Source organism: Podarcis raffonei, chromosome 5 (genome assembly GCF_027172205.1).
Source record: "Podarcis raffonei isolate rPodRaf1 chromosome 5, rPodRaf1.pri, whole genome shotgun sequence".
NCBI classification, from domain to species: Eukaryota; Metazoa; Chordata; class Lepidosauria; order Squamata; family Lacertidae; genus Podarcis; species Podarcis raffonei.
In genome coordinates, this window is record NC_070606.1 from 17,794,718 (window position 1) to 17,819,739 (window position 25,022).

Consider the following 25,022-nt stretch of genomic DNA (forward strand, 5'->3'; position numbering starts at 1 on the left):
GTGGTGGACATGTAAAAAGGTAAAAGGGTATTGGGAAATGACTTGTAATGAATCAAAAAAAATTTTTAAACTACTTTCCCCCAAAAACCAGAGTCCTTTTTCTTGGGGATAACCCAGACTGAAATTCCTAGGTGTCAGAAAAGGTTATTTATGTATGCAACAACTGTGGTCTGTGTTTTGTTAGCCCCAAAATGGTAAGTGAGTGAGGACCCAGCTAAAGAGGATTGACAACTTAAATTGACAGAATATGCAGAACTTGCAGATTTAACAAATAGAATAAGAGAGCAAGAAGAACACACATTTGAAGAAGACTGGAAAACATTTGTTGAATATATGGAAAATAACTGTATACAGCTGAAAACGGTGGCATAAAATTGATAAATTCAACAGAGTAAATAATAGTTGATGGATGTAAAAGTGGAAAACAGATTTGAATGGTTATAGTAAAATATGCAGGGATGTACGATATGTAAAATGAACCATGGAAAGAGAAGCAGGGAAGTCATTGGATATATTAAAGTTTGTAAAATGTTTATTTGGAAATGTTAAATGTAAAATGGAATAAAAAATATTATATATAAAAAAGAAAATGGTTCAAGTTCTTTCTGATTCATCTTGGAAACAACTCTGATAATTCCTGAGTCGGTCTGGGGCAGGTGGCAGACACTCCCATCTCTAGTCCATAATGCGGCGTCCATAATATGGAGCAAGTTTGGCTCTTTCACAGACATCAGAGGAAAATCCAGCATGAAACGAGAGCAAGCCAGAGTGTATCCCCATGTCGGGGATTGCTATATAAATAGAAGTGGGGGCATGACTCTCTGCATCTAAATCAAACTCAGCATGCCACATTGGTGGCAGGATGTTGTTTAGTCATTTAGTCGTGTCCGACTCTTCGTGACCCCATGGACCAGAGCACGCCAGGCACTCCTGTCTTCCACTGCCTCCCACAGTTTGTTCATAGCTTCGAGAACACTGTCCAACCATCTCGTCCTCTGTCGTCCCCTTCTCCTTGTGCCCTCCATCTTTCCCAACATCAGGGTCTTTTCCAGGGAGTCTTCTCTTCTCATGAGGTGGCCAAAGTATTGGAGCCTCAGCTTCACAATCTGTCCTTCCAATGCGCACTCAGGGCTGATTTCCTTCAGAATGGATAGGTTTGATCTTCTTGCAGTCCGTGGGACTCTCAAGAGTCTCCTCCAGCACCATAATTCAAAAGCATCAATTCTTCGTCGATCAGCCTTCTTTATGGTCCAGCTCTCACTTCCATACATCACTACTGGGAAACCTAGCTTTAACTATACGGACCTTTGTTGGCAAGGTGATGTCTCTGCTTCTTAAGATGCTGTCTAGGTTTGTCATCACGTTTCTCCCAAGAAGTAGGCATCTTTTAATTTCGTGACTGCTATCACTCGGTGGCGGGTAGATTTGACTAAACAGTTCTCAAGTCAAAATGAGTGTGGCTCTTAATTTCAAACAACAGATTTCAAACTTTGAGGTGCATTTGCTGGAAGGTTGAGACAAACACAGAATAAGAAAATTCTTAATAGCCAGTGCCTGTCTGCTAGCAAGAAACGCAATGGCCTGACATTTAAGGGTGAAAGGATTACCTTCCAGGAAAAAAAATATTAGTTTGTTTAGCATTCTGCATTTTCATACTCCAGCTCAGTGTTCCCTCCCCCCCCCCAAAAAAATGTTTAGGGGTATTATCATTTTGACTCAAGAAAATCACCATTTTATATTTCAGATTGGGAAAAATACAAATAAATGGACAAATATACAATAAATGGACAAAAGTACAAAGATTCACAAACTGTTTAGGGGTGTACAGACCCCTGCGTCTCCTCAGAAAAAAAAAGCTCTGTTCCAGCCACATTTCTTAAAGGAAGAAAGGAAACAAAACTGCAGCCCTTCACAATGTGTGACTGCAACAAACAGGTGTTTGCTAACTCTACAGGTAGAGTGATCAGGGAGCTGCAATATCTGTAGCTCCTTTTGAGTGTATGTTCAGTGGCATCCCAGGCTGGCAGCACATCATAGGCTCTTGGCAAAGGCGAAAGTAGCTTCTCCCCTGTGAGTCAGCTAGGGGAGTTTTTCGACACACATTCGCAATTTGTCCTTGCCACGTGGGGGCAGTATTGTGAAGCTGCTCAGACTCAGAAAATAAAGTATTACAGTCGGATGTGAGAAATAAGGACGTGAATTTCACAGCGTGCTTGCATTTTACTACGGACAGGTCTTTCTTTAATTTCTTTATACCATTTTACAGTGTCCATTAACAAAAAAAGAGAGACACACTCATGCAATCTGGAGCAGTTAAAACAGCATCAGCATAAAAGCAGTCGCAGAAAACAACCACCGTTCAAACCACTTAAAAGCACTGAAATGAAAAAGTTTGTGAGACAACAGAAATGTGTTTTTTTTAAAAAAAATTATTTATCTGGTTTTTCAAATTACAGTTTTACAATCACACATCCAACATACAATATGAAAACAAGATTCAAATGAATCTCCTGGACTTCCCTCCTCCCCTTTCCTCCTGCATTGTTTATACTAATTGAGATCTTTTACATCTCCATTATATCCAAAATTCACCATTAAACTACAAGTGTTATTCCAATCCTACTAAGAATTTTAACTGTTTACAATGGTTTTTAAGATAAATTATAAATTTTCCTCATTTTTTATTAAAATTTTGGTCTTCCTGATTTCTGATTCTTCCGGTCATTTTTGCCATTTTGGCATAATCCATCAACTTAATCTGCCACTCTTCTCTGGCCTGGACTTTATCTTCTTTCCATCTCTGGGCCAATAACATCCGTGCAACTGTGGTCACCTACATAAATAGTCTTTTCTGCTCTGTTGGGTTTTTGGCACCTAGAATTCCTAAAAGAAAGGCTTCAGGGGTTGTTGTTTTTTAAGTAAAAAGCTATTTTAGACATTTTTTTGAGTTCATTATATATCATTTCCCAAAATTCTTTTAATACCTTACATGTCCACCACATATGATAGAAGGTGCCATCAAGGCAACAGAAATGTTTTCACCTGGTGCTCAAGAGGCCACAATGAAGGTGCCAGGCAAATCTTTGTAGGAAAGGCATTGCACCAACTAGGGTGCCACCACAGGAAAGACCTACCTAGACAATAAAGTGGAACCAAACTATATAACATGTTTTGTGCATGTTTGCTCTGAAGTAAGTCTTACTAGGTTCAATAGGGAAGTGGGTTGGGATTGCAGCTTTGAAAATACGCCCCTCCCACTGATATATAAGTGGCAGGAAGTGATTATTTAGTCTTCCTTCATTTACAAGAGGTCCCTAGAGCCCCTTTAAAGACAGAGTTCCTTCTCCCTAGAAAGAGGCAATGACAAAAGTAGTTTTGCCCCAGTGCTAAAGTCCACATCTTCTGCAAACAGAGTCTTGGATCGAGTCAGATTGCCTTGAAGGAAGCAAAACGCTGAGACGGTTTTCACTTATGGCTGAAGAACCACCTTTCTCTGTGCTGCAGGGGGAAATGGTGGAAATGAAGAAAGAGGAAAAGGTTGAGAAGAAAGAGAAGAAAAAGAAAGGACATAAACGGTCGCATAAAGAGAAGCACAAATGTGAGTACAATCGTGGCCACATTAAGAAGAGAGCTCCATCCTCATGGTTCAGGCTTGAGTCAGGGTGATGATGCGGCAGCCAGGCATTTATTTGGACCCTAAGACTGGGAGGGGCTGGCCTCCCCACCGCTCTGTGGGGAGCAGAAAGCCAGGTGGAAATTCTTGTTTAGCACACTCTCTTGACTCTTCCAGTTTAAAGGAGAGTCTTCCTAGGAATCTCCATGATCCTCAAAATGGTAGTGCTGCTATAAATCTCCTTGTATCTCTTATAGATCAGAAATGAACTAATTAGGGTTGTATGACGATTACCTGTATACAATGTGCAAGCAGCCTGCAGGGGAAGGTGTACGGAGGTTAGTCTGTAATTAGGGTGCAATTTTGGCTATAAGATTCTAAGGCCTGCTCTTGGATATATTCAATATTCAATTGCAAACAATCCCCCCATGTAGTCTTAGAATACTGATTGTGATTTGTCTTGTTGTGTCTCTCATAATAACCAGAGGGAATAGCATCAGTGCTTCTTTTAAAGCAAAAGTATTTGGCATGTGTGCCTCTTACTAGGGCTGTTGTAACTGGCCGGCTGGATCTTACCTGGATTCTATCCATGTTACTTTTTATTTTTTTTGTCTGGATCTGGACCATTTTCAAGCAATCTAGAACCAAAGATAGGGGACAAAAATGTCTTTCTGATCATGCCTGCTCCTGCCTTTCATTGTTCTAGGTCCATGTTAGATGCCGTCCCTAAAGATAAAAAAAAGTTTGAGCGACACACCCATTGACTGAAGAAAGGGCTTGCTGGTTATTTTGAATCCAGTTGTTTGTCTTCCTGGTGGAAGAGTGATTACTATCCATAGGGGATAGTGGGGAAATCCCTAATTTTATTGTAGCTATTAAGAATGCAGTATTGCATGCACTCCTAAACAAAAGGCAGTTTTCATTCTCTTTCATACTTTATAATGTACTTTTACTGTATGCAAATATTAAAGCTTGATCGGAGGGGGGTGGGCTAAGAAACACATATTTTGCACACCTTAGCTGCTTGCCCCAGAACACAGGCAAAGGGTGCTTTCTTCCCCAGTATGAACATTGCTGTAACCCACCCTGGGACCAAACAAACAAAGAATGAGAAATTTGGGATAGTTCTGTTCTTACTAGGTACCTCATTTGCTAGTTCCCCCTTTCCAGTGCCCTGGCATATTCATACGAGTCAGGATTTGGGGTGCTCAAAGCAACAATTCTGTGGGGAACCCTGCTCTGTTGCAGATTTGGTAGACTTGAACTATGCTTCAGATCTTGTCTAATTTCACAACATCCCCCGCATTAAAAACTGGTTGCCAACCAGGATCTCTGAATCTTTCTCTTGCCCTGGCAAAATCTTGAAGCAGGCTATCATTTTACTCTAAGCTCCACTCGCGCGTGCCGGGGGTGGTAGTGGTGGTTTGCAGGCTAAATTCTAATTATTTTGGCGAGCTCTTGCTCTGGCCTATTCTCATTCTTCCTCTCTCCCCCTATTCTGTAAGCACTTATCTCTTATCTGCAATGGCCTGTGTTGTCCTGCCTTCTGAAGTAAGGGTATTAGCAAAGAGGCTGCATGGGCGTAGGCAAGATTTTTGTTGGGGAAGACAGGCCTTTTGGGGGGGGGCGGCGCAGAACCTCAGTTAGCTATGTATTATTATTTATTTTTATTGGTTTAGGCTGCCTCCTCCCCGCCTTGGCTACGCCCCTGGCTGCAGCAGCTTCTTTTGTTAAAACTTGAGGATCTTGCTTTTATTCTCACAACTGATATGGTTGTACTTATCACAGAACAGTTACGGCTGAAGCAGCAACATCTACTACCTAGATAAGTGGGAGAGGAGTGAAATGGTTCGCTGGCAACTTGTTTAGATAACCACGAAAGAATTAACTGAGTCACAACCAGGCTTTGTTTGCAAGAGCAAAAAAACTGGGGGCGGTGAAGTTGGAAACACATAGTTGCCCTGCTATATGTGATACCGTGGCAATAGTTCAAAATGAATTCCAGCGGTTGTGATTTGGGAAGTGGCAGTTGCACAGTCCTGTTGTGCTTTAGTGTCCATGCAAACTCGATAGAAGTGAGATTCATGCAGGTGAATTCAGTGGGGGAGTTTTTCTGGGGGGACGCAGGGGTATGCGCACCCCTAAACATTTTGTGAATCTAAGTTTGGCTTCATTGAAGGGCAGTATTTCAATATGAGTCGGAAAATGAGAGTACCCCTTAACATTTTTTTGGGGGGTGGAAAGAATTGGGTGAATCAATTTTCTAAACCACTGAGCCTCTTGGGCTTGTGGATCAGAAGGTTGGCTGTTCGAATCCCTGTGACAGGGTAAGCTCCTGTTGCTCTGTCCCAGCTCCTGCCAACCTAGCAATTCGAAAGCATGCCAATGCAAGTAAATAGGTACCGCTGCGACGGGAAGGTAAACAGTGTTTCCGTGAGCTCTGGTTTCCGTCACGGTGTCCCGTTGCGCCAGAAACAGTTTAGTCATGCTGGCCACATGACCCGGAAAGCTGTCTGTGGACAAACGCCGTCTCCCTCGACCTGAAAGCAAGATGAGCGCCACAACCCATAGGCACCTTTGACTGGACTTAACCGTCCAGGGGTCCTTTACCTTTTTTAACCTTACCATATTGTATTGAACACGCTGACCATTTGTTTGGAAACGTGGGATATAAATTACTCTGACAAATAAATGCTAAGATAAAAACGTATCTATTTATTTTACAAACTACTTCTAGGGGCATGGGGGGGCATGTAAAGCCTTGGATATAGCAACTTTATTGCAGAAGTACGCAACACTAAATATTTTATTTCAGAACTGGAAGGGGGAAATGGAGAATAGCCTGTACATAAGAGACAGTCCACAGTTATTACGGTATGCCTCAATACAACATGACTATCCTCTCCTTTTCACATAAGCATTGGGTGGAATTTGATCCAGCTAAGTCAAGTCTTTATTAGCGCTGCTCTTGGTTGCTAAGTTGTTCCCCTTGGAAACTCTGTTTTAAGTACTGTATTTGTTCAGATTTGGACGGTGGCTATTCTCAACAATTTTGCCTATTTTTAAGCTATCTTTTGTGATGTGGATTAACCAAATAATGATGTGCACCAAAAGGCAGATAATGTGGGCAAAACTGGTCCATTGTTTGCTTTGGACAGGTACCAGGAAAAAAGGAACCGATCCCAGAAGCATATGGTTATGGTGTGGTTAGGGCTGCAAAATCCCATAGCATCGTTGAGAAAAGTGGGATTTGCTTCTGAGAATCAGTGTGTAGAGGCTGCTGCTGAGCTAAGAATCCAGAAATCCATTTTCAAACTCTCCTCTGCTGTGCACTGATTAGGTGATCTTAGGCAAACAATTTCCTAATTCCTGAATCCAGCATGGATTCAATTGTTGGACTAACCAGGACAGCCCGGGAACAGCCCACTAAGGCGGAATCTACACACATATTAAAAAAACGCTGTGAAAATGCTGTTTTAAAAAAGTTTTGAAAAATACTCGCCCCAAAATGGAAAGAAGTAGAAGTCCCAGCAAAGGAAGAATGGATACAAAAACTTATGGAATATGCAGAAATGGCAAAACTTAACGGAATAAGAAAGCAAGACAACAAACCTTTTTTTATAAAAGAATGGAAATGATTTATTGAATATTTACAGATAAATTGTAAACAGATAAGAACATTGGCAGGTTCACTGCAATAACATGCTGTTTTATAAGAGTATATATTTAAAGCAGATGAATAAATGAGCAAATTAATTTGGATATGCAGAAGACATTAAAAATAAATTTAAGTAACCACAGAAAGAGGGGGATGGAAGTCAAGTTTTGAAATGTTAAAATGATTGCAAAATCAGGGAAATGTATACATCTGAAAAACATAAATTATATATAGAGAGAACCAAATAATCTATGTTGCATTTTATGCAATTGCATTTACCATATATCCCCCCTCAGCCAGCAGACCATGAGGTGTTTCATCTCACAGCCCCTTCCAACATTTCTGTGATTTTATATTCATAGAATATATTGTAAAAAAAAAGTGTGTGTGTTTGTTTATAGATCTCTCCTTATCTATATCTAAACATATGTATATAATAAAAACCGGGAATACTTTTTTTCACTGCAACAAATGCTATATCCAGACACACAACCCACTAGCAAATCTGTTTGCTAGTGGGTTGTGTGTCTGGATATAGCATTTGTTGCAGTGAAAAAAACGGATTTGCTGGTAGAATAAATTTACGCGCTTCTACTCTTCTTCGGAAGGCGCGGTTCAGGCTCCAATTCCGCGCATGCTCAGCTCAAAAGCAACTCCGCCCTGAGCTCCCCGCGGCTTCGTACCCGTCAAAGCGCAGGCGCGGCCTCCTAGCACCATCGAAACCCGCGATTCTCGTTCGCTCGCACTGCGCATGTCTGCTCTGCTGCCCTGTAGCAGCCCGCCCCTCTTCTCCTCCCTCCGGAGCCCCGCCCCTTTTCCGCCCCACCCTCCTCGAGCCGAGGACCCCGCCGGCCCGCGGCATCTCCTCGACAGGGCTGTCTACTCCAGCGCCTGGGTGGGCCGCGCGACTCCCCGCGCCCGTCCCCGCTCTCTCTGCATCCCTCCTTCTGCATTTTGTCGCAAAGTGTCTCATCGGCGCTCGCTTGCTCGCCGCCGGCCCGTCTCCGTAAGCGTCCCCGGGGCCGCTCCAACTTAGGCGCCCGCCTCGGGCAGCCCGTCTGTCGTTGCGCGCCCGAGTCGCGGAGGGGGTCCTTGCGCGCAGGCGGGCGGCGAGCGCGAGGTGTCTCCTTCACTTCGCCCTCCAGCGCGGCCTTCACGCGGGTAGAAAAGGGAGGGGCGGCGGCGGCGGCGGCGCGCGCGGGTCTCTCTGGGTCTCGGAAAGAAGCACGTCCCTTTCCCCCCCGACTGGGCAGGTAAGGGCCGTGGCGGGGTTACCATGACAACGCGGGGTGGGGTGGGGGGTTCCTTTTGCCCGGGGTGATGGCGCGGGAGAGGAAAGGAGTTGAAAAGGAAGCATCTCTCCCCGCTCTCGTTTCCCCGCAACAACAGCCCGGCGAGGTTGGCTCGGCCTCAAATCCCTCCTTCGGGGCTTAATAGGGAATTTATTCTGTTCGGGGTGTTTCTCCACGCGCTCTTTTCGTCAAGGTTTTCCGTGGGGGGGATCCCGAGAGGGATGTCCCCCCCCTTTCCCTTCCTCCTCTCTTTCCCCCTTGTGAGGTATCTGGCGCCGGGCCTCCTCTCCCCAGTTTCCTGTTGGGGCTTTCCTCTTCGCTTGCTTTTTCAATCAATCAGTCATTTTGTTTGTATGCCGCCTTTGCGAAGTTAAAACTATGCTCAAGGCGGCTTACAATCTATATAAGAAACGCACATAACTACAAACATAAAAGCAATTATGAATAATAATAAACAAAACTTCAAAAAGTACACAAGCAAATCGAACAATTTTCACATAATTCCAAAATAAAGATACGAACAACATGTCACTTGCTTTATTGTTTGGGGGTCAAGTACCCTTGGCGTCTAGTTAAGTTGAGCATCAAGGTGGCTCCCTCTCCCTTTCCTCTGCAGTTTCTGGATGGTTCACCCTTGCAAGTTTTTGGCTTGGCTCCCGTTTGCAAACTGTCCCCTTTGCAAAAAAGGAGCTGGCATTCTCCTATACTCCCCTTTTCGATCCTAGTTTTCGGGTTCAGATCTTCTTCCTTTATTTGTAGCTTTGTGACGTTTGCAAAGAGGAGAGGAGGATGTGCTTTTCTGGTGGGCTGTACTTTGGCTGGCGATGCAGAGAAGGGGTCAGGACTTGCTCCCTAAGATGGCCGCAAGGAAGAATTCACATTGCAGTAGCAGGGAAAAAGTTATTTTATCTTCTCTCTCTCCACCACCACCACTCCTCCTTTCTCCCCAATAGCTGCCACACCCAAAGTCGTCTCCTTTATGTGGGACAGAGGCAGCCTCCATGAGAAAAGGGACACTTCCGTTCAGAAGGGAAACTGCAGAAATTTTCTGTTATCTTTGTGTGCAGCATCCCTCCCCAAAGTCGTGACATGAGAGTTATCTGAATACCACGAGAGTTCTTAATTCTAAAATCTGTGTAATTTATTTTTAATGTAATTTTCCATTTTATAGATTCTCTAAATTGGACTAGATAGCTATGTCTTTTAATCCAGCATGTCAGCGTCCAAGACGTAAGTAGGGAGATGAAGTAAGGATGTTGAAGTAACCTAACTAACAGATTTATAAGTTACAGTAAGAGTGAGCTTTGACAATGAGACTAATACCTAACCCACCATATAATCCACAGTCAGAAAAAGTCAAAATAAGTATTTGAAATCTAGGGGGCTAAGCTGCTTAAATATGTGTTTAAATGAAATATTTCTACTGTCTGTTATGGGTGTGCCTGCCTGGACTGCTTAATATGTTAATATGTTGGGAGTTGCAGATATTTGCAAAGCCTTGGGGATGTGCTTTGTGATAAGGGTGTGGAGGTGTTTGAAATAATATCTTGAGGGAAAGGTGCAGCATAATTATGTAATCTTCATAACTTGTGGTTTAATCATCATACATTGGGCTGCTCTTAGCAAGGGTTTTGCAAATATTTTCGCTCCTTGATCGTCTGTCCCTAGGGCTCAGTACATAACTGGAATTAGGAAGTGCAATTACTTGCTAAAATTCATTATTAAGAAGTTGTTACATGGCTGGCACCTTATTCTTAATGGTATTGGCTTGGAATTCCCCCCCATTGGTTTCAATGGGACTTAAACACTTAACTGTTCAAATTGGCAGGCCTTGTGCTTTTTCTTTGCAAATGTATGTTCTGATAAAATTGTCAACATTTTTTGAAATTGGGAGAAAGTGATATTTAGAATGCCTATTAAAACTTTGCCTCGTGCTCTACCGACTGAGCTACCCAGAAGTGCCCCATTGAGAGTGCAGGGTAGTGGACCCTGCCTATCCCCCAAAGTGAGTTGCTTCAGCTACCACCAGCTGAATTGGCAGCTGAGGGGAGGTGAAGAAATGGGTGGTCTGTGGCGGGGGTTCAGTTTGCTGATCCTACTGGATAGGAAAGGAGAAGTTGGCTTTCATTGAGCCCATGCTATCCCAGTTGACAAAACTAGATAGTACAAACCCACACAACTGCATTTCTCTAATATGCAAGTGAAACATAATTACTATTGCGTTCTTGTCATATTTTTATACCCAGCACAGCAGAAAAATGGAAATACAGGCCTTTGTTGTAGGATAAACATTTATTTATACATTAGTGCATGCAAAAATGTACTAATGTTATCCTTCATGCCTCAGATGTGCACTAATACATTTTGACTTGGAAATATTACATATTGATGTTTGGTTCAAACCACTCATTGAATTCTAGCTTTCTCCCAAAATGAAAGATCCATCATCTGAGCAGGAGTTCATTAGATTGTGACTAGGGTTGCCAACTGACCAAAAATAATGGGTTTGGCCTGCTTTTGTGCTTTAACAGCAGCATAGCGTGCAGAAATATGAAACCAAAGCTCTTCACAACGCTATATCTGCCTGTCAATATTTTGAACATATTAATAACAAATGCTGTTAACCAAGTTTTAACAAGTATTTTGTTCAGTGATATGCAAGTTAAATGTGGTGTCTGATTCATGGTATACGTCTTGCCAGTTGGAAAGTTGGCGGTTCGAATCTGTGCATTGTGGCAAGCTCCTGTTGCTCTGTCCCAGCTTCTGCCAACCTAGCAGTTCTAAAGCACACCAGTGCGAGTAAATAGGTACCACTGTGGTGGGAAGGTAAACGGTGTTTCCGTGTGCTCTGGCTTCCATCACAGTCCTCCATGCGCCAGTAGCGGTTTAGTCATGACCCGGAAAGCTGTCTGTGGACAAACGCCTGCTCCCTCTGCCTGAAGGGAGATGAGCACTGCAACCCCAGAGTCGCCTTTGACTGGACTTAACCGTCCAGGGATCCTTTACCTTTTTTACACGTTTCATGCAGTTTGTGTTATATGGGGGGGGGGTGTCTGTCCTCAATTGCCACAGGATTCTCCATATTCTGCATGAGCAAAGCTGTATTACAGATTTAAACAGATTTGTGGCAGAACAGTTTAATAAGTAAAGAGGATATTGGGTTTTACTTCCACTATGTGACTAGATTTGCAGCTGTTACTGAGTAGCTCCTGGCATTATTGGATGTGAACATCTGCTTTGTAGGACTTTCATGCATGGAATGGGGGAGGAGGCATTTTGTAAAATGCACCAACAATTGTTTGCATGTTATAATATATTTTAAATATTGGTATATATTTGAAATATTCGCCCTTGCTGTTGTAAAAGTGCACCCGGATCCCCCCTAAAATCATCTAGAGGTATGTTAGTCTGTCATCTTAACTTTGCAATTCCTTTTAGTACAGTACTGCATTGCCATTACTAAATATATCACCTTTTGTCAAATTACTTTAAAAAAATATGCAGCAGTATTGGCTAACCACCTCATTATGAATTGTTATTTGACTTCACAGCAGACAGAACTAATTACTGCTTACGTTTTGCTCTTCCAGTACTAACACTCCCATTATTTTGTCTCCCTAGCTCCAATGGCTATCCCGCCACCCTATGCGGACCTTGGCAAGTCTGCCAGAGACGTCTTCAACAAAGGATTTGGTATGAAAACATTTGTAAAGAATATGGTATTGTTTCAAGGCGGACACAACATTTACTGCTGCTCTCAGCAAACCCAAACTATGCTACATAGTTGCTGTCTTCCACCTTTCCCCCACTTTATTGAGCAAATTATTACTTGAAGTGGAATGTTTATCACCAAAATGTTTGGTGTGTCATTAGACATAACTGTAACTTGCTGCTGATTATTTTCACCGTTTAGTTTCTCTTTGGACATATAAAGATTGGCACTGCCAAGTACAGTGGAGCCTACTGTATCGGGAAACTAGTAAAAGTATTAAATATACTGCTTAGGGAACACTTAGAAGGTAGCTCAGATCAAAAGTTTCTTACGATAGGCCTTAGCTCTATGATTTTCAAACAGGAGTAGATGTCACAAAGGGAATTTACTATGGTTATAGCAAAGTGAGAACTCGCCTGTCTACCCTGGGTGCTGTTTTTTTTTTTCCTGACAGGAGCAAGAGGTGGGAGTTGAATTAACAATATTCCCCCCTACTAGTGCTGGTAGCTGATTTCCAGCGAGGGAAACCTTAGTTTTCAAACTGTGGGATGGTTCTTCCTTGGGGGTTGCAGCGCACCAGGAGCAGGGTGGGAGTTTATGAGGTTATTGGAAGGGATAAGGTCCTGAGGCAGTTAAAAATTTCACTCACCAGCAGCTGAGAACCTGATGGGTTGAATGCCCCTGAACAGAAAGCACTGACTGATGCATTTTTGCGTTTGTGGAAATAAACAATGCACTGGGAAAAGGGGGATTCTGAAAGAGCTGCTGCTTTTTCCTTGTGTTAATTCGTGTATCGTTTTATAACGGTGTCAAAAATTCTGCTCTGTTTCTCTTCTAATGTCTGCGCAGAATTGCAAGTTCACTGACATTAGAAGAAACACTTAAAACCACTTTGAGGTTGCTGGTTTTACTTTGTTTTATTACAATCAAGCTGTATAGTAAGTTTTATTAACCAAATGAATGAATGAACAAACCACTTGAAACAGGGATTCCCCAAAGAATCCTGGGTACTGTAGGATAATCCCAGTCTCCTCAAGGAGCTACAGTTCCCAGCGGGGTTTAACTATAGTCCCCTTCCCATAGAACTCTGTGTATACTAGCACAGAAGAGGAATGGGGACTCTTATCAGCTCTTAGCACACTTAACAAATAATAATAATAATAATAATAATAATAATAATAATAATAATAATAATAATAATAATAATTTATTATTTATACCCCAAATCTGAGCGATTTTATCTGCAAAAAACTTTGCAAAATCATTGCAGGAGAACATGTGGCCCGTACTGGGCCCCGATGTCGCAGGTGGTTCCGCTAAATTGTGAACCACCTTAAAAAGTCTCCTGCTGCTGTTTTCTGCAGATGCAATAGAGGCGGTGAAGAAATTCTTCTTCGCCGTTGCTATCGCCACTTGGTAGGCTCGACGTTGAGCTCTAACCTGTGTCCGGTCAGATTCAGAATGAGTTATCCGCCACTGGCGCTCTAGCCGTCTCAACGATTGTTTCATTGCCCTCAGATCCGTGGAAAACCACGGGGCTGTCCGGGCTCCATGCAATCGGAGAAGGCGCTTCGGAGCCAAACAGTCAATAGCCCTGGTTAACTCCACATTCCAGCGGGCCACCAGGGAATCAGCTGAAAGGCCATCAACATGGGATAAAGCATCCCCTGCCACTCTCTGGAAACCATTTGGATCCATTAAGTGTCGGGGGCGGACCATCCGAATTGGTCCCAAATGCTTAACTAACTGCTGTGGGGTGCATCTAAGTAATTATCTCCCAGGTAAATATTGGGTTCTGCTCTGCTGAGCTTTAGTAAAGAGCAAAATGTTTTCATTCCACATCGCCAAAACTTCAAGGGAATCATGGAAGCCATAAATTGATTTTTAGATTGCTTTGGTCTAGCAAAGGTCTGTTGAGTTTTCTTAGTCCAACAGTGAATCTTTCAGAAGGGTGTAGGGTGAGATAGATGCAGTCCCTGGCTCCCTAAGGTAGGCAAAGATGCTTTAGAGTTGGTCAGGAACCCATCGGAAAGCAGCATGTCCTGGGCCTCCTCTGTAAAATGCTTTTGCTCCCACTAAAAGCTTGGTGTGAATTCTTTTGGGGGTGGTCCTTGTTCTAATATTTCAGTTTTTAAAAACCTTTCCCCCATCTGTTCTGGGAACTAGCATGTGCAGTATATGCAAGAAATGAACTTTTTTCTTGATGTTGCTAGAGAAATTGATTAGATCCATGTAGATGGTCATTTCAGTTGTAGAATGCTTTACTATCAGTGAAAGAGCCCTTGCTCATTCATCAGAGACGTAGATGTCCTAAGATCAGAATTTTGTTACAGTTACAGCAATGCAACCAGGAAGAGAGCAGCGTAATGTTTTCTTACGACTCTGCCTGGAATTGTATTCAAGCTTGGCTGTAGTGTTAACTGCTAGAAACACTGGTATGTTGTATAAAAGGGCAGTAGTAATTTCAGTTCTGTCTGTCAAGGTTTTGGTCTGGTGAAATTGGATGTGAAAACGAAATCTGCAAGTGGCGTGGTAAGTGCAATTTTGGTGTAATATTAAACAGTAGCTCATAACCTCTGAAATGTGGTGGGGAGGGCTCTAGACCCTTCTCAGCCTTCCCACACACCCTTTCTCCCCTCCCCAGGCAGCAGCAGCAGTAGTAGTAGTAATCTGCCCTTCATCACATGGCGCCAAGGTGACAAGAATATTAAAATCAGTGAAAACATCTTAACAAGCGAAAGGCCATGGGTTAAACTTGTCTCCATGAGGCATTATTATTATTTACCCTCCCTTCATCTTAAGGTCCCAGGGAAGGTCTCAGCAATTTAAAATGCAACATTAAAAACAGTTCAAAACAAATTCAATTCCAAATTATTATGTTGCATGCTCCCCCCCCCCCCGTAAAATTTCAAGCACATAGAAATGAATGAGAAAGTGATTTTATTTCCTTTCCTTTCCTCTTTCTCTTTTCTTTTAAGGGAATCTTTCTAGTCTAATTGCAAACTAAGTTGACTTTGTTTAACATGCAGTGTTCTGATGTGACAGCTGAATGGGGAATCTGCCATGGACTCATTTCTCTTCCTTGCAAGCTCCTTTCCCTCCTCTCCCTTTTCTCATCTGTAATAATCATAGTTGGTTCTGAAGTCCAAGCTGAGCAAACTAATGCTAATCTCAAAGGTATAGTTTCAGATGGGTTTGCAAGCCACAATTTCAGTATTAGCAGTATTAGCATAGATGCTCAGTTTGGATCCCTGTAATGAAGGAGGGAGCATTTTTTCTGATCCTCCAAATCATGGTTTGTACGATTGCCTGAACTGAGAAATTACATTTCTTTTTGGTCATTGTGTGTTTCCTTTTAAAGTACAGGTTAATAATACCTCAGGCCCCATAATTAAGTAGCTTGATCACCAGGGTCTTTCAGGCATAACGTGTTAAACAAGAATGACCAGGTTTGTGTACTTTGTTCTCGCCCTTCCTCTTCTCTGTATTCATAGTAAAATTTGGAATTTGTGGTGCTTTCTTCAAATTTTGCCTAAAGAAGTAACATATAGTTTGCTACAGACCAGTTTGTCATATACGGACCAGGAGTTTCTGGTTGCTCTGAGTGTTGTTTGAGGTTTTTATAACACAAGTTGCAGTGACACTTTGAGCATAATCGCAGTTGTAGCAGAGGTAAACAGATTGTTCGATTTTTCAGAATTTCAGTAAGTCATGGTCAATGGCATTGAAACTCAAAGGTGATTCCATCCAATTAGTTACGTCAGAAACTTTCAGAAAGCTGCAGGTTTTTTTGGGAAAACAAGTTCTTATTTTTATCTGTAAGCTGCCTTGAGTCCTGTCAAGAAAAAAGAAGGGATATTATAATAGTCGTAGTAGTAATTACTCCTCTCTGTATTCCCCTTCGGTTTGTTAAACCTTTTCTTCCCATCTGCATTGTCCTGCTAGGAGTTCGCAACAGCTGGTTCATCAAACACAGACACAGGAAAAGTGAATGGGAGCTTGGAGACAAAATACAAGTGGTCTGAGTATGGTGTCACTTTCACAGAAAAATGGAACACGGATAACACTCTGGGAACAGAAATGGCAATTGAAGATCAGGTAATTGAATTTCGATTTGCTGAAAAGTTAAGTGGAAGTCACTTTTTACATCTGCTAATTCATAACTTTTTTTCCCTCTCTAAACTAGCTTGCCAAAGGTTTGAAGTTGACATTTGACACAACTTTCTCACCAAACACCGGGTAAGTTCTTTCCCTCTTAAGTCTTGGCATGTTCCACGTTGATTACACTGAAAGTGAGAGATGGGTTAATGAATGCTACTGAAGAAGACTTGAGTGGCTGGACACATACTGCGGTCTTTAAAAACAAAAAAACACAAATGTACAAAATGAATTCACACCACACATAATACTTACTTTAATTTGTCTTAATTTTATAATACATCTCAGGCAGATACATGGTGCCTCGTGCCCATGGCTCAAGAAATAATTCTATAAAATCTCAGTGAATTCAAGCAGATGATCCCAAAAACATGTGACAGAGGAAAACCAGCCAAACGTACAGTAATGGCTATTCATCTGACCTGGCAAAAGACACTTTTCTGTCTCCAAGTGCCAGTTATAACCAGAGCGGACAGTGTGAAGCTGTTTTTTAGTTCTTGGTGTCACAGAATCCAGACTTCTCTTCATAAAATGTAGTAGCAGATATTGTTATCAACTAGATAGTGGTAAGTGGGGAAAGCCTCCATTAACTTGTGTTTGAACTGCCTTGATTCCTAAATTCTGAATAAAACAACTTAAACTGCTGAATCGGTTTATCTACTCTGCAAGGGCAGGAGTTATTGATTGTTTTAGGCTTGGCTTCTGCCTGACTCATGGGGAAGAATGATAGGCAAATATTTGTATACTTGAGTGGCATATAATAAACTTACTGATTTCCCTTTACCCCATGATATGCTTCTAGTTATGTCATTTGAGAAAATGTGGAACCACTTAGCACCAAGTGAGGCCATAGGTCAAACTACCAGCGGCTCCCCGTGATTTTCCTGCCCTACCTAGAGGTGCCAGGAATTTGATACTGAACAAGTTTCCTACTGTAGAGTTGAGTTACTAATTTCAAGTAAAGTTATTCTACAAACTCTCTTGCCCCTTAAACATACAGATCTCCTTCTTGTAGCCACAGGTTGGCTCTGTGGCGCTTGATCTAGTGAATACTCACATTTTGGACTACGTGGACATCTTTAATTTATCTGCTTAAGATGTGAATCAGTATAACTTGTGCATTCCAGGGGAAGAGCGGGTTTTTTTCTTATATATTTCTTTTTCCAGGAAGAAAAGTGGCAAAATCAAATCTGCTTATAAGCGTGAATGTATAAACCTCGGTTGTGATGTTGACTTTGATTTTGCTGGACCTGCCATCCATGGTACAGTTGTCTTGGGTTATGAGGGCTGGCTTGCCGGCTACCAAATGACCTTTGATAGTGCCAAATCCAAGTTGACAAGGAATAACTTCTCTGTGGGATACAAGACTGGAGACTTCCAGTTGCACACCAATGTGTAAGTATCAGAAACTAACACGATTGCAGTTAATGAAGGTATCCAGAAATCTTGAAAACTAAGGGAAATAATTTCATTGTTGGAGCACTGAATATGCCTACATTCTGAATAGATTTTTTGCTGGGTGATTAATTATCAAAATAAATTTTGAAGGTATAGAATAGCATAAGTACTTTTTAAGCATTGTTCTAAAGTATATTAGTTGTTTTAAAAAAGTATTTTTAAAAAGTTCATGCATGCATTTTTTTTTTTAATGGGCTACCTTCCCAACTTAGGTTTCATGCTCCAGTGAGTAGTTTTATTTCACACAACTTCAACTGGATATGATCTAGTACAAATTGGTATGAGAAATTGCAGTTTCTCATTGATAAATACTGCATTAGAGTGTGTTGGAGTTTTCAACTTCCAATTTCAAAAAATGAGGGGTGCTAAAAAAAATTGTAACATGGCTTGTAAATTCAAAATATATTTTGGTTAAATTAATATAATTTAGTTTTGCTAGGTAAGTAAAATGTGTAAAATTGCATAGAAATCATTAAAAATCATTGCCAAGTACTTGCAGTTATATATTAATAGTGTTTAGTTAATTTAATATTATTATTATTATTACTATTATTATTATTACTATTATTAAATTAAGTTTCACCCCTAAAACTGCATGGAACATCTTGATTAGTTGGAAGACTACAGTACCTTTTTAACTAGGCAAGTCAAATTAACAGAGACAAGGCAACCTGAGTTGCATTGATAGCCCAACAGAAAATTGAGGTTTCAGTTACCGGTACTTAAAAGAAATGGTGGTTTGCAATTGTAGTGCGATATGGAAGGCTTTCTGAGAGGCTGTATTCTAAACTGTTAGCTTTAACAACAAGCTATAATCTAAACTAAAGAACTGTAAAATAAGGAAGTACAAGCGTTTGAGAAAAATGTATTTCATACCTTTTAGTACTGATTTTTTTGTGTGCGTTCTGAAGTTTCCAACTACATGGCATCAGTTTGTATGCAGCTGTCTCTTTTTGAGGGCCAGAAAACAAGTGTTTGCAGAGCCATATCCCTTTTTCCAGCCTCTGAGAAACCTTGGGCTGGATTGGACAATACTTCTCCCTTGTGTTTGCCCTGCCCCATTCCTGGATGCCTGTTTGAATACTACCTCTACATGCACGCCTGTTTTGTGCAATTAAATTTTCCAGTCCTAATCCAGCAACTGACCTTTGTTCAATCTGGGCCTCCAAATGACAATCTTCCATGTGCATTCTCCCATTTTTTAATATTGTGCTGCCATTGTGCCCCCATCCCATTGTGGAAATCCTGGGGACATTGGAGATGGGGCGAAGCGAAGAACAGGTGGGAAGAACAGGTGTACTCTTGCTCCTCTCCATATAACTAGAAAGAGATGGTTGTGTAATTGTTGGAGGCAGACATTGGGTCTCTTCTCTCCCATTCTTGGGAACATGGGAAGCTACCTTATGCTGAGGCAAGATAGCCTGCAAAAGAGAACCATAAAACAAATATAAAACAGATCAAAAACATCAGAAACAAAAGCAATTATCATAGCAACTGTAAAAATACAAAAAAGCAGTAGATAGCAAATCAGTTCTGCCTTTCCTGAGCTCCAGTTTCTTCTCTTGAGTGGTAGCAGGAAGGAGTGCCTTGAGGGAATCTTCCTACTTGAAAAGTTACTGGTGGGCCTGCTGCTGTAGTTCAGCTGCGATGCAGGTGGCGCTGTGGTCTAAACCACTGAGCCTCTTGGGCTTGCCGATCAGAAGGTTGGCGGTTCAAATCCCCGCAACAGGGTGAGCTCCTGTTGCTCTGCCCCAGCTCCTGCCAACCTAGCAGGTTGAAAGCATAGCAGTGCAGGTAGATAGGTACCGCTGCAGCGGGAAGGTAAACGGCATTTCCATGTGCTCTGGCACTCGTTGCAGTGTCCCATCGTGCCAGAAGTGGTTTAGTCATGCTGGCCAAATGACCCGGAAAGCTGTCTGTGGACAAATGCCGGCTCCCTTGGCCTGCAAGCGAGATGAGTGCCACAACCCCATAGTCGCCTTTGAGTGGACTTAACCATGCAGGGGTCCTTTACCTTTTTTACCTTTTAGTTCAGTTGGCAGTTAGTGCATAGATCAATCGGGCCTGGAACGCTAATGTACTACAGGGTATTTGGCGAGGTGGAAGAGAACTGAATATTCATGAACAGAGCAAAAGAATCTGTTGTGGCTTACCATCGTTGTAGCCTTTTACTTACCAACAGTGTCTTAAGCCACTTTTCACAGCACTTTCATAAACATAACGACTGCAAAGGAAAAACTTGACGAAATCTATTACTCTTGCCAGTGTGACTTCAGGGTCACAAGTTACTATAATGCCTTTCAAAGGGAAATGGAAGACTGCCTAAATGTTTGCATTTTGTATTATGTTTGCACTTTCTGTAGGGTGAGCCCGGGTTTTTATCTCCCACTACCACCCTCAAATGCAGTCACTTACTATGTCACAGGGAAGCCTCAATGCTCTTCTTCATTTGAAGCTTTTCTTTATTTTATCACTTGAATAAAAAAACCATTTCAAAACTATTTTTCAGCAACGATGGGTCGGAGTTCGGTGGCTCAATTTACCAAAAAGTCAGCGACAACCTTGAGACTGCTGTAAACCTTAACTGGGCAGCAGGCAGCAATAGCACTCGTTTTGGAATTGCAGCAAAGTACCTGTTGGATCCTACTGCTTCTATTTCCGTAAGTAGAACTATAGAAGAAAATGCCATAGCGGTCTTGGTCCACAAAACTATACATAGAGAACTTCTATATCCCTTACCATGAGAAGCCCCCCTCCCCATCATAGCTTGAATGAGCATCTCCTAACTGGCCTTTGTTCGTGCCTGAGTTTACCTTTGTGAGCTGCCTAACTCCAACTTTGGCATGGACAACTTTTCTTAATGGCTTCGTAGTCTGAATGAAACTGGGTGGGCTCTCAGTAGCACCAATATCTCCAAGTGAGAATTAGCCCAGCAGAATGGTTAAGAACATAACCGAAGCCGCCTTGTGCAAGGACAGATAATTTGTCTACCTCAGTATCATCCACATTGATGGGCAGCATATATTTGGAGTTTCTGAGGAGGCAGGGTCATTCCCACCCCTGTTTCGTAAGTTTACACAGATGAATTGCTTTATGTGTAGCAGAAAATGCTGTGTACAGTCGTACCTCGGCTCCTGAACGCCTTGGGAGTCAAATGTTCTGGCTCCCGAACGATTGAAAACCAGAAATGAATGTTATCATTTTCGAATGTTCTTTTGGACTCCAACGTCTAACGGAGCTTCCGTAGCTTCCGACTGGCTGCAGGAGCTTCCTGCAGCCAATCAGAAGCTGCACTTTGGAAGTCGAATGTTTCAGAAGTCAAACGGAGTTCCATAACGGATTCTGTTTGACTTCCAAGGTATGACTGTATGTTCTAAGAATTCTGGTAAGGGTCACTCATGACTGGGAATGAGGTCTAATTACATAGCAGGGACTTGATTGCATTGGGGCAAGGTTTCCCACAGCTGTGTTTTGAGGTGTAAATTTGACTGTAGGTGTGCCATTATTTTTTACCCCCATCAGTAAAATTAGGAATAAACGACTTGAAGGGAATGGTTGTAAAGTTAAGATAAAACAGTATAAAGCATCCTACTGCATGTTTAAAGTGCTTTACAGATATTTGATGGAGATTATAACAGTCCAATATTGTAGTGAATAGCACTGCTTCTGAGGCTTTTGCCTGGTATGGCTGTAATGGGTTCCTTTGACCTGTGGTCTCATTCTTTGCTAAGACTCACATACATAGATGGCAGTATATAAATACTAACCCATCTCTTATTTTCATTGTGCATGACAAGATAGGAAGCTATGTCATAGTAGAAACCGGCTTTAATGCAAAGGGAAGGGAAGAAAACCCAAGTTGCATAGATCTCCTGGTTGGAACAGTCCTGAGTACTAATGATTATCTTCTGCCTACAAATTCTGGGAGCCCTTGGTAGCCAACAAAAAATGTCTGGTTGTCAGGACATGCTCCTGCTCCCGTGCGTCATGTCCCTGGTCTCGTGATAACATCACTGGAATGCAGGAGAAGGTCAGGGACAAGCAGAAGTGTGAATCTGTCACCCAGCTCTGAGCTAGAGAAGGGCTGCAGAAGCATGCTGCCTCTCTCTTCCTCTGTACTTGCTGGACAGCGTAAGTTTTAACCACTTGGCAGAAACAGAGATGATGCAACATGACTTATTCATTCTCCTCTGCTGAGGGACAGCAGGGGTGTGTCTCTGCCGCGACTCGGCCATTGCAACTACAGCAGCCCAGTTGTGTACAAAGACAAGGCTCTGCTCTTGTGCTCTCCCTCCAGCTTGAGGGAGAGTGGGGAAGAGGAGTTGCATTCATCATTTCTTGCACACGGGAACTTCATTGCTAAAGCCAATTTGCAAGCTTCTGGGGCTGGTACTCATCCTCCCTAACCTAGCTCATCCTTTAGGAGGAAGCCCCGGGTTTGGTGTTGCCATGGCAAGGGGATGAGAGAGAGAGATTATTTGAAGCCTGGTCATCATGAGTTGAAAAAGCAGTTGAAGAAAGCTTATGCTAGATTACACTCTGGTTGCGGGTGCTGCCTTCTTGTTCTAGTTGGGCACTACAGTAGTACCTCAGGTTAAGTACTTAATTCGTTCCAGAGGTCGGTTCTTAACCTGAAACTGTTCTTAACCTGAAGCACCACTTTAGCTAATGGGGCCTCCTGCTGCTGCCGGGCCACCGGAGCATGGTTTCTGTTCTCATCCTGAAGCAAGGTTCTTAATCTGAGATACTATTTCTGGGTTAGCAGAGTCTGTAACCTGAAGCGTATGTAACCTGAAGCGTATGTAACCCGAGGTACCACTGGACATTCTTTGGAGCAGGGCAAAGGGATGTTAAAATTAGGGCACAACATATTGTGTGACACAAAGGATTGATAAAAATGTCATCTTGCTTCTCATTGTTTTGCAGGCAAAAGTGAACAACTCTAGTCTAGTTGGAGTTGGGTACACCCAGACCCTGAGGCCAGGTAAATAATTTTGATAAGAATGTGAGAGATGTTGAAGGTTTTGATTAATATTCAGGTTAATGGTGGCTGGAGTCTGTTGTTAACATGCTCTTGGAAGTTGGCAGTTCTCCATTCAAGGTTCGAAAGAGACTTGATATATAACAGTGAGAAAATACTGTCCAAAATGTATAAAATCTTATTAGAATAGTCAGTGAAGGACGAGGAGGTAAAATCAGCCATGGTAAAATGGGCAAGAGATCTAGGTCATAACATACAACTCTCAGAATGGCAAAAATTAAGTTCACAGCATGTTATTCTATTAAGGAAAACTACATGAGTTATCACTGGTATTTAAGGAAATTAGCGATAATGTACAAAATAATTCAGACCGATGTTGGAAATGTAAGGAGGCGGTGGGATCAATGTACCATGTCTGGTGGACTTGTAAAAGAATGAGGGAATTTTGGGATTCAGTCTATAATGAGTTGAAAAAGATGTTCAAAACCTGAGGCATTTCTTTTAGGGATTATTGGGAGGGAGATTCCTAGAAATTTAAAGAAATTATTTATGTAGCGAGAGTTTTGATTGCACAGAATTGGAAAAGTGAGACGATACCATCAAAAAAAGATTTGCTGATTAAACTAATGGAATACGCTGAGATGGATAAACTGACAGGACAGATAAGGGATCAAGTGAAAGAAAAATTTAGTAAAGATTGGAATATATTTAAACAATACCTGAAAGACCACTGCGGAGAATTAATTTTTTTGACTGGTTTAGATTAACTCTTGTAATGAGAAACATCAAAAAGTAGTGAAAAATTGGTTACCAATAAACTAGATTTATTATGATATGCATTCAACCAAGAACTCTAAAGGACCCAAATAAGAAGGGGAGGGAAGTCAGAAGTAATTAGAATATTAATGTGTTGAATGAGTAAGAATATATCTTTGTTTTTCTTTATTATGATTTAGAAACACATGCACATTAACAAGAAACTGAAACTTTATACAGTACTGTGATTTTACGTTAAGAAAGCATTTTTGTTAAAAACAATAAAGATGAATTGCAAAAAAAAAAAGTTGACAGTTCTCAGAGTAGCAGAGCTTGCCTCTTCAAAAAGGACTTACTTGCATTCAGTATGAAAGTTTGAAACATTCCTTTTTAAGTGTCTCTGCAACTTAAGTGGTTCGTAGGCACCTTTGTGTGAAGCTTGATGCTTCTAATCCCACTGGCGTCTGCATCCATGTGTGTTTCAATATAATTTACTACCTTTGAGCATTGAAAAATGTTAGCAACAACTGATGTGTTCAGTGGACCTTGCCTTCTCTAAAACCCTTTGGTTATATTGATCTGCAGGTGTGAAGCTAACTCTGTCTGCCCTAATCGATGGGAAGAACATCAATGCTGGTGGACACAAACTTGGTCTTGGCCTAGAATTGGAGGCTTAAGAGGTGTGAAGAAAGCTGCCGCAGGAAATGGGATATCAGAAGAATATGGCCTTAAAAATGTATTTCCAGTGTGACCCGGGGGGCTTTTTTTCCTACTCAGACGGATGGCCTAGAACAAGAGCTGTATTCAGAGTATTTAGGCAGTTACTTGTTAGCTGGTTTTTAGTTAAATTGGTTACCTATCTAGTTCTCAATTCTGCATTAGTGCAGTCACTACATAATACATTATTTAAATGTATTTAACTGTTGAATGCGCTACCCACAAATAATGAAATAGACTTTATGAAAACCTGTACACATGTGTGCATGTTATGTTTCTTTTAACACGTGATAATAGCCATTGAAATAACAGAGGATCAGTGGATGTTCTGAAAAGTAAGGTCAACGGTTTTGTTAAAATCACCTTAACTAGAAATACTTTTGGTATCCCAAGGCAATTCGAAAATTATGAATAAAACAAATACACACACATACTTGTGCCTCCAGATATGTTGAAGTTATTGATAGGGAGGGCTGAGGTCCGTCTTAATTTTGCTTTTAAAAAAGCTGCCTGTTGATCCAGGTGCCCTTGTTCTGGAACATTTGCTAAGAATCCAGTTTGCTGAAGCTGTTAAATGTCCAATCTGGGGATTTCTTGAGTTTGGCCATGGCTTAGCGAGATCTTTTGAGTGGAGTACTACTCTTGGGGCAGTCGTTTAGTGCTGCCACAGAGCCTAG

At 41.7% G+C, this 25,022-nt stretch overlaps 1 protein-coding gene across 3 annotated transcripts; it reads left to right on the plus strand.

Moving 5' to 3' along the window:
* Positions 1–3,456: 3,456 nt before the first annotated feature.
* VDAC2 (voltage dependent anion channel 2) lies at positions 3,457–24,778 on the plus strand. 3 transcript variants are annotated; one of them, XM_053388096.1, is made up of 10 exons: positions 8,342–8,524; positions 9,735–9,793; positions 12,185–12,256; positions 14,758–14,807; positions 16,221–16,373; positions 16,462–16,514; positions 17,601–17,828; positions 20,401–20,551; positions 22,818–22,875; positions 24,214–24,778. In XM_053388096.1, exons 2-10 carry the CDS (start codon positions 9,760–9,762, stop codon positions 24,303–24,305), a joined length of 891 nt encoding a protein of 296 aa, XP_053244071.1. In that variant the 5' UTR covers positions 8,342–8,524; positions 9,735–9,759; the 3' UTR covers positions 24,306–24,778. The 3 variants fall into 3 exon arrangements, with proteins under 3 accessions (XP_053244070.1, XP_053244071.1, XP_053244073.1); XM_053388095.1 differs by lacking the exons at positions 8,342–8,524; positions 9,735–9,793 and adding an exon at positions 3,457–3,598; XM_053388098.1 differs by lacking the exon at positions 9,735–9,793 and having other exon boundaries at positions 8,344–8,524.
* The last annotated feature ends 244 nt before the right edge of the window (positions 24,779–25,022 follow it).

Excerpts from the sequence above, each read along its gene's own strand:
- VDAC2 (XM_053388095.1), top strand. The coding sequence starts at position 3,472 with ATGGCTGAAGAACCACCTTTCTCTGTGCTGCAGGGGGAAATGGTGGAA. Across the intron at positions 16,374-16,461 it reads AAATGGCAATTGAAGATCAG|CTTGCCAAAGGTTTGAAGTT; the intron begins GTAATTGAATTT and ends TCTCTAAACTAG. Across the intron at positions 20,552-22,817 it reads ATCCTACTGCTTCTATTTCC|GCAAAAGTGAACAACTCTAG; the intron begins GTAAGTAGAACT and ends ATTGTTTTGCAG.